Source organism: Malus sylvestris, chromosome 1, assembly GCF_916048215.2.
Source record: "Malus sylvestris chromosome 1, drMalSylv7.2, whole genome shotgun sequence".
Lineage (NCBI taxonomy): Eukaryota > Viridiplantae > Streptophyta > Magnoliopsida > Rosales > Rosaceae > Malus > Malus sylvestris.
Genome location: NC_062260.1, coordinates 14,673,255 through 14,682,665, shown reverse-complemented (window position 1 = coordinate 14,682,665; position 9,411 = coordinate 14,673,255). Strand labels below are relative to the sequence as shown.

The window sequence follows — 9,411 nt, the reverse complement described above, 5'->3', positions numbered from 1 at the left end:
TCCTTCTTTACCTCCCTCTCTTTTATTTCTCCAGAAATCTCTACATATAAAAACCCCACCCCACTTCCCGAGACAGTTTTCAATCTTCAACCTTCGACCCCATCTGAACGTCGTCGTTCCGATCCCCCATCGGGCCGTTTATATTTAACCGCTTTACTTTTTCTGTGAGTTCTTCGTATCGATATTAATTTCATTTTTTTATTTGTTTCGGGGAATTATATCGTCCGTTGATTGTTGTTTGTTTGCTCGTTTGTTGATCTGAACTCGTTTGATTAGGGTTGTGCTTGCTAGTTTTGATTGAACTGACTCTTGTTTTGCTTTAATTTGATTTTTTGGATGATTTGTATTGTTAATTTGTGTATTCAATAGTTATCCACACGCAAATTGTTCTGTTTACTTGTTTATTGAGTGAAGATTTTGATTAAGTTCTTTAGGACTTGTGATTAAGTATTCGATTATTAATCAATTTTCTGTTGGTGTTAATGTTTGTTAAGAATTTGAAAAAAAAAATATTTCACTTTTGATATTGTTGTATTTGTCATTTGATATCCTCGATTCGGGGTTTTGACTGCACATCGGAACTTTGTTTTGTGAATTACTATGTTCGTTTGAATTGTATCGGTAGGAATGAATAAACATAATGTTTAGAGGCCAAAAGAGATTATGTATGAAGATTTTATTTTTATTCAATTCCCGTTGGTTCATTTTAGTTAATCGTCGCTTTCAAACAAAAGTTGCATTTTGTGACCCGGAAGTTTTTGTGCTGTAACAAATCAGAATTGGATTTAATTGGTATCTCGTTTTACTGAATTCTGATTGTTTTTTCGGTTGGTTATTTTGTGTCTACTTGTGCCCTGTACATATGAAATAGGAAGCTTTAAGTCCATTAAGATGGCAGATAATGAGGAGAGAGAGGAAAGCACTGTGCGGGGTAAGATGGCAGATAACGAGGAGGGGGAGGAAAGTACTGCTCGTGGGAATGGATGGGAAGTTGTACAACTTACAGCATCTACGTATGCTGCTGCTCCTGGTCCAGGAGGAATTGAGTTGAGCAATGAGGATCAGAGTGATACCTATGGTGAGCATGCTGAATCTTCTCGTGCTCTTTTCATGTCTGGTCACTTTGCTTTTCCACCCAGTCAGCATGAGAATTTGCCGTTGGAGTCCGATAGAAGTGAAATTCATAATGAACATTTGGACAGTGATGTCTTAGCTGAGATAGGTATTGAAGAAGGAGGTAGGTCAAGTGGAAAGGAGGAAGAAACTTTGACTTTGAAAGGGTTGAATGTGCCAGATGAGTTTGCAGGAAAACAGTCTGTATATGATAAGGATAACATGCAATTGATTGGTGATACAGAGTTTGAAGAAGGTTTAATTTTGGCTCACAAAGATCAGATTATAATCGATGCTGCTACATATCATTTTGACGGTGAAACAGATCTTGGCAGCTTAACTCATTTTGGTGAGAGTCCCACTATTCCTGGACTCGAGGAACCTTCAGAACAAGGTTTAGGTTTCTCTGAGGACATCATGCAATCCCCAAGGTCTCAGAAAGATGATAAACTTGATGTTTCTCGCCTGCCCTGTGGAGCTTGGTGGAAAAGAAGAGCTGCTTCCTTGTATTCTCATGCAAAAGAAGCAAATGCAGTTTGGTCTATTTTCGTAGCAGCAGCTGTGATGGGGCTTGTGTTACTTGGGCAGCGGTGGCAAAATGAAAGGTGGCTGGCTCTACAGCAAAAATGGCTGTTGAGCGTCAATGATCAGGTCTGTCGATTTCCATTGTTTTCTCTTATGATTATATTTGCATTTAACTATTTACTTGTTCTTTCCCTGGTCAAGGAATCGATATCCCATGTTTGTTGGTTTTTATTTTTGGCCTGATCTTACATTATGTCATAAATTTCATGATGTAAGCATTTTATGCAATTTAGAGACGTATGCCTTGAAAAGTGTTAAGTAGTTGATTCAGTTGATATTTTGCCTCCTCTCTTTTCTTTGTGCAAGATTCACCGTGATGTCTGTACATTATTCAGTTAGTTCCTTATTCTTGATGTAATATACATGGGGTTACGATTTGTCTCCTAGTTGAGTGGAGAATCAGGTTATGGCTTTTAATTATATTTTAAAATTTGATACCAATTCTTTATCCAAAGATTAATTACATTGGAAACACGACTTTTCCCAATCTGATGACCTTACATGAACTCACATCATGGTACGGATGATAAGTAGCTTGTTGTTAACCAATAATAGCGTGCACTGACATGCAAGGCAAATGTGCATTCTTAGAATCCTAAGATTTGAACTAGTGATAAGTTGCTTATATGATGGAGTTTGCTTCTACCAAGAGGAAAGCCTAGTTCGATGACACTGACATTATGTTATATTGACAGAAAACAGGAAGGATGATTGGTCCCATATCCCGTCTTAAAGACGTTATAGTGAGCAGCCACCGCCGAGGATCCTTTATCGGGAGCGGCTCCTCAAGCGAGGCTTAAGATGATGACGAAAAATACCATGGGTGAAGAGAGAAGTGATGGAGTTGGAGATGCAGATGAGGGTTACATATTAGTTTGTTTCCGATGTGGTTGATATATATTCCTTTTATGGATAGTTTTACTTGGCTACATGCTAAAAGTTTGATATAACCGTCGTATGATCTTTTTCGATCACCATGAAGTTGCCGCTGTACAGAGCTCTTACTTGTTACGATTTCTATGATTACGTTTTTTTGTGTTGTGGCTGGAGTTCTGCTTGTGATTGTTGTGAAGATAGAAGTACATTTTGTTGAATTTCCAGAATTTGTAAACCGGAATACGGAGTGAATTTTATCATGGTAAAGCTCTATTTGCACTCATTGCTTTGCCTATTTCAAAATGCAATTCATTTAGTAAAAATAACCGATCCATTCGATTCCTGTCTAGTTTTGATAGGTTTGATGATTTGACGGATTGATTTTGGATAAATTTTGTGTGGCTTCAATGCCACATATCATATAATGATACGGTGTTTTAACATTTCAGTCGTTTATTCATATATCATTTAATGTTATATGGTACTGATGAAAATTTTCATGCGTAATTTTTGTTTAGGAAAAAAGTATTTGCACCATTTATTTCCTTTATGCATGCTCATTTTATATTCTTTATTGATTTTCATTTTATCGTTTCAATCTAAAACAAAAAATAAATAGTTGATTCTTACTGAGGTTTGAAAAAAATCAAAGAATACCTCCAAACATTGTACTCGGCCCATCATAACTCGATTGTACCGTAAATCATGATGACGTTCCATACTAATAAAATAAATAATTGTTCCTTGTTTTATTTACATGTCTTTATTTCTTTGATATGAAGCGTCGCGCGACACTGTGTACCATGCCATAAAATTGCTCTTAATCACAATTTCTATGGTACCGCATCTTACGGTGGACCTTCACACCCACACTCCAGTTTAGGGGTGGGTTCAAAAAACCGAAAACCGAAAAAAACCGAAAATCAAACCGAACCAAGGCCGAAAAAAACCGAACCGAACCGAAAAAAAAAATCATTTATAAAAAAAAAAAATATGTTGGCCGCGTCAAGGTTTGAACGCCTGACCTGCGGGTTGGGGTAAGGTGCTGCTAGCCAACTTAACTGTAGGCTTTGTGTTGTTGTAATTGTACCAGTAATGTATTTATAGGTTTCTTATGTTTAATGCTTTATAAAATTTCTTAACTTTACAAACCCTAGCCGACGTCTCACTCCCATTTCATTTCAGATCTCACACTTCTTTCTTCCGTCCGCTGCTTCCTCAGTCTCTCTGTCTCCCTCTCCCTCTCCTTCCTCTCTTCCTCCAAATCACTTTCTCCCTAGTCTTCTCATGTCCTCCTCACGGATTCCTTCTTCCAAATCATGATTTTCGCTCGCCCCTTTCGAGACCCGACGAAAAGAGGAACTGTTAGAGCTTGCGATGATCATGGCGATTTTGCTGCAGCAAAGGTTGTGTGTTTTATTTATTTGTCAGTTCATGGGTTTTTAATTTTATGATCATGGCGATTTTATGGTTACCCATTTGAAATTTATGTAATTTAAGGTGAAAAAGTTTGTATTTTTCTTTGAATATGTTTCGGAATTTTCTAGATCTATTGTGGACTTGACTATGAATTTGAATGTGGGCACTGGGCATGCGATATTGGAGTCCGATTATGACATTTAGACGAACTTATTTGCTTTTTTTTTTTGTGTTTCGATCTGCATCTTAATTTGTTGAATTATTTCATGATTTTGTAAATTTTAAATTTTTAGAATTTTGAATCCTGGCGATGTACTTGAAGAATATATGTTTCTGTATTTGCTTAAGTTTTGAAAATTTGAACTCGATCTGCTTGATCATAAGTAGTTGAATTACTTGAATATATTCGGGATTTTGAGGTGAGAAAATGTATATGTTTGGTTAGTGAGAAAATGCATGAAGGTGAAAGGTTAGTACCTAAAATTGCTGAGTTCAAGTTTTTCGGTTTGTTGTAAAGTTTTAGCAAAGACTCATTGGGATTTTCATATGGTTCTTCCTCTGTGTAGTCTTAAAAAGGGAATTAAATTCTTTTGCGTCTCTTATTTTGTTTATGGCTTTGTATTTGTTTTCCATAGAGGAAAGGCTACTTTGAACAATGACCCAAATACTAGGCACTCTGTGAACCAAATAAAAGAAATGGATGCTTGGCATATAACTCAAGGAATGTTGTGGTTGTTTTGCATTTTTTGGGGATGAAAGTGAAAAAGTATGCCAATACAAATTAGAAATTAAAGAGTAAATTGGGGGTTGAGGATTACCTGATCGGAAAGCTCACCAGCAAGTCTGCCGGAACGATGATAGAAACGCGGAGGAGTGGCGGTTGTGTTTTCGTGACAGTGTTATCTGATTTGAATCGAAACCCTAACAAAGTTAGCTGAGATAAAAGAGAGAATAAAAGCGCGGGAATCTTACTTCCCGCCAATTAACTTTTATTCTCTCTTTTATCTCAGCTAACTTTGTTAGGGTTTCGATTCAAATCAGATAACACTCTCACGAAAACACAACCGCCACTCCTCCGCGTTTCTATTATCGTTCCGGCAGACTTGCTGGTGAGCTTTCCGATCAGGTATCCTCAACCCCCGATTTACTCTTTAATTTCTAATTTGTATTGGCATACTTTTTCCCTTTTGTCCCCAAAAAACTCAAATTCGTGAGGGTAATTTATTAATTTGGTAATTGTTTTTGGGGGGGTTTGCTTCAAAATTTGACTAGGGGAGTGTTTGGATATTAAATGATGATTTTATGATGTTGGGTATTGTAATACATTGATTTATTTTGCCCAAGTAATCGGCTTTTCCGGTTCTTTAACATGCGTTTGAAAGGCTGATTTCCTTTGAAGTTAATTGTAATACATTGATTCATTTGCATCCACTATTTTCGTGTTGGTTTGAGGTGTGATTACTAAGTTATTTGTTATCGATGTTGTCTACTAAAATTCTCTGTCTTTAATCTTGATGTTTATTTTGGCTAGAATTCAGACATGGGTAAAGAGGAAAGTCCGAAAACCACAAGGAGAACAACCAGATCCTCCGCTTTAGCTACCCCTTCAAAGAATGTAGTTGAAGAAACTAAAGCAAGTAGTTCGCACCCGCCAACTCTCAGTGACCTAGTATTGGGTGAAAAAGGAGAATCCTTTAGTGCCGATGATCTTTTGTCTAGTTTTCCTGGAAGACGTAATCAAATATTGGAGCTTCTGCGCCTTCTGGGTCCACAGAACTCTCCCATGTTTCCTGTCTTTGTGTATGGAGGCACTTCTACCGGGAAAACCAGTATTGTTGTAGAGACATTTAGGCATCTTAAGCGCCCTTTAGTTTATTCAAGCTGCCTTACCTGTTATAATCCTCGAATCTTGTTTGAATCCGTTCTGAACCAACTATTTCTTCACCGAAAGAATGCAGCAAATGGTTATTCTAGTGCAAAGCGCTGTGAAAGCCCATCTGATTTTGTTAATTTTCTTCGCGATGCCTTGGTCAGCATTCTGGTTAATACTAAGGGAAACTCGGGGAAAGTAACCTCCAAAAGGTCAGGAAAGTCTAATGGAAATATGATCTACTTGGTCTTTGACAATTTGGAGCGTCTTAGAGGATGGGATAAAGGTTCCACTATATTACCTTTACTATTTAATCTCTATGACATTTTGAAAATGCCTGAGGTCGGTCTTATCTTTATCAGCAGTGCCTCGCCAGATACATATTACTCAAATATGGGCTATGTGGAGCCTATCCCTCTATATCTTCCTGATTATACACAAGATGATCTGCAGAAAATCTTCATGAGAAACCAGGCGAACAAAAAGCTTTACTCCTCTTTTCTCAGGTGCGAAAATAGTTGTTTTTCTTCTTTGTACTCATCTTTTGCCTTTTGGTTTCTACTGATGGACTCTTTTTCTTTCTGGTTAGTGTTGTGCTAAGGCCCTTCTGTAGAATTACCAGACGGGTGGACGAGCTTTCTTCTGCCTTTTCACCATTATTCACAAAATATTGTGAACCCATCACTGATCTGAATGTTGTTCCCAATAAAGAGACGAACCAAAGGCTGTATAATTTTTTTCGTCCCCATATTGCTCCTGCACTGAATGAGACATTTAAGGTTTCGTCGCAGCAGTCCCCCGAAGTTGAAGTTAAGGAGAGAAAAGGAAAGGGGGGCACAAGGAAATCCAGAGATTTTGAAGTTGAAGAATTAGATTTCCATATGCCTACTTCCGCCAAATATCTTCTTATTGCTGCATTCCTTGCTTCACGAAACCCAGCTACCCTTGATTCATCCCTGTTTGATTCTACAGGAGGTTCTAATAATCGAAAACGAAAGAGGAAGTAAGTCTTTCAAGAATAATTCTTGCATTTACTGTAGTTTGTACTCTATATATGTTTAGTTGATTAACATCAGTGACACTGGTACAAATTTTAGTTTAGTTTTTTCCCTTGTGAGTTTTTTTTCGATATGTTGTGTAGAAAACCCTAGACAAAATTTCTGACATCTTTTTACTGCACTTATTGAGTGGAGGAAAACAAAATATTTGCCCCCTTTGTTTTGGCATTTTGCAATGCAGCAGTTGTAAACACTGAATTCTTCTGAATAATGCTTCTTGATTGATGATTAGGCTTTCGGACAAGTCAATGGAACAGAAGGAAACTGCAGAACAGGAATTGCTTTTGAATCCTGGATCATTCCCAATGGAAAGGTTATTAGCCATATTTCAGTGCATTACATCTGTAGGAGAAGGTCCTCTTGATGAGGAGGAACAAGAAGATGGTGGGTTAGGCATTCAAGATGGGAATGGCGGGCTCATGTCTGATGTTCTCTTACAACTGTCCAGTCTCTGCAGTGCTAATTTTATTGTCACTGGTGGAAGCTGCCCGCTGGAGGGCTCAACTCGATATCGATCGACAGTGAGTGAAGATATGGCTCTTAAGGTAACCTAACGTTTCCCAAATTGAAATTATACCAAAATTTTATGTTGTAAGGTTAGTAATTCTTTTGAAATTACGTAACATCTTGTTTATATTTGGATTACAGGTAGCAAGGAGTATTAAGTTTCCTCTCTCAAAGTATATATACAGATGATCTGCTTTCGGGTGAGGTATCTGTGATACGGTTGCCAATTTATTCTTGAGGATGAAGCAACTAACCTGGTTTTCAACTATGTTACCCTCCTACCGTGTTGAATCATTGAACTCTCCAAATTCTCTAATCCTCATCTTTGTTGAGCAACATGAAATGACTGGTATTGAGTGGATATACCGATTGTCGTGGTCTTTCTGACAGCTGGGATAACACCATTGAACATAAGTTTCAGACAGTATCTTGGTGCCAAGTTTCTGCAGGATTGCCATCTAACAATTGTAGTAAACCACCTATCCGTGTTACATCCTAGTAAGTTGCAGGGCATGGAAATGTCGTTTCCTTGTACAATGTCGATCACAATTCTGGAATTGTTTTCCTATTTTTGTTTCCTTCCGCTAAATTTCAACGTAGTTGATTCTTCCATTAAGGTTTGGTCAGATGTAAGTGCTGTTTGCAGAGAAGGGCAGCAACATTCTCGGCTGATGCTAAGCTTTAGCCTCACAATGTGATACATCATTCTAAGCCTATTGTACGCTCCGAATCCAAATCAAAAGAGGAAGAACAAAAGAGTTATGGCCCTGCAGAGGGAATTTTATATCACATTCACATGGCTCTGCATTTTACAAAAAAAGTGGTAAGCGAATATCTCACAGCTGCAAGAGATGTACGCATCATAGGACAGTGTATCAATAGATGATAATTTTATTATTTGATGAATCATATGACAGAAAAATGTGGACTTTGCCAGATTGTTCAGTAGGTCTCACTCAAAATTTCATCTTAAATGCAATTTAGAGCAGTGACGAGTTGATGATGCTATATATGTTGCTGCATAACCTTATCTGAGCCCATGAGTGGTTGAAAAGAAGGATAATGCTTGTGTCCCCTATGGGGACCAAGTCCCTCCACTTTTGTAACCTTATCGTCTGAACATCATGATTGGAACCATTCATTCTTTTTATCATAATCTAATGATTATAAAGGTCGTACCCAGTGCACAAGGTTTCCGCTTTACGCAGGGTCTGGGAGAGGTGAATGTCGGCTAGCCTTACCCCCATTTATGGAGAGGCTGCTCCCAAGTCTCGAACCCGAGACCTACCGCTCATGGGCGAAGGCACTTGTCATCGCACCAAGTGCGACCTCTCATAATCTAATGATTATACATGCAAAAAAATATTCATTTTGGAGAGCCATTCATATGCATAAAAAACAGATGGTTCATATTAAGGATGATATTTGTGACTAAAATCGTTGATTGATTTAACGTGTATGAATAACTAAACCATCACTAAATTAAATGATTTTTTACAAATATAATCTTTAGATGATGACAAAAACAATGAACGATTCTGCTTATGATGTTCGAAGAATAAATATTCATTAATCGTAAGTTGAGCGCGAGTAAATCCTTTTAAGAGAAACACATGCATTGTCCTAGAAGGAATTAGTATTTAGAACGTTGAATTAGCTCTAGTATATTGGGGTCCCCAGGGCCTTATTTCTCGTTTGGTCCAGCCGGGGAGGTGGATCAATGTATCATATTTGTTGGTCATCAATGCGTTGGATTGGTCCAGCATGGAAGGTGGACCAATGTTATAATATTTGTTGGTCATCAATGCACAGTTGGATGTTTCAATGGCAGCGAGGATGTTAACTTGTGATCTTTTTTAATATCAAAAAGAGAAGTACCAGAACGTTCAGAAAAAAAACCTAATGTTATTTCAAGTCGGTTTTGAATATTTTGCTTAAGAACTACTAGAGTTGTGGTCAAAATTTTAACCACTAGCTAGAGTT

At 37.7% G+C, this 9,411-nt stretch overlaps 2 protein-coding genes across 3 annotated transcripts; both read left to right on the top strand.

Moving 5' to 3' along the window:
* Positions 1–2,857, top strand: LOC126625672 (ATG8-interacting protein 1-like). The gene is made up of 3 exons (XM_050294706.1): positions 1–164; positions 872–1,764; positions 2,394–2,857. The coding sequence occupies exons 2-3, from the start codon at positions 892–894 to the stop codon at positions 2,496–2,498; spliced, it is 978 nt and encodes a 325-aa protein (XP_050150663.1). The 5' UTR covers positions 1–164; positions 872–891; the 3' UTR covers positions 2,499–2,857.
* An 877-nt stretch (positions 2,858–3,734) lies between these two features.
* Positions 3,735–8,436, top strand: LOC126621285 (origin of replication complex subunit 5). 2 transcript variants are annotated; one of them, XM_050289702.1, is made up of 5 exons: positions 3,735–3,980; positions 5,525–6,369; positions 6,453–6,866; positions 7,154–7,466; positions 7,570–8,436. In XM_050289702.1, exons 1-5 carry the CDS (start codon positions 3,894–3,896, stop codon positions 7,615–7,617), a joined length of 1,707 nt encoding a protein of 568 aa, XP_050145659.1. In that variant the 5' UTR covers positions 3,735–3,893; the 3' UTR covers positions 7,618–8,436. The 2 variants fall into 2 exon arrangements, with proteins under 2 accessions (XP_050145659.1, XP_050145667.1); XM_050289710.1 differs by lacking the exon at positions 3,735–3,980 and adding an exon at positions 5,055–5,119 and having other exon boundaries at positions 5,532–6,369.
* The last annotated feature ends 975 nt before the right edge of the window (positions 8,437–9,411 follow it).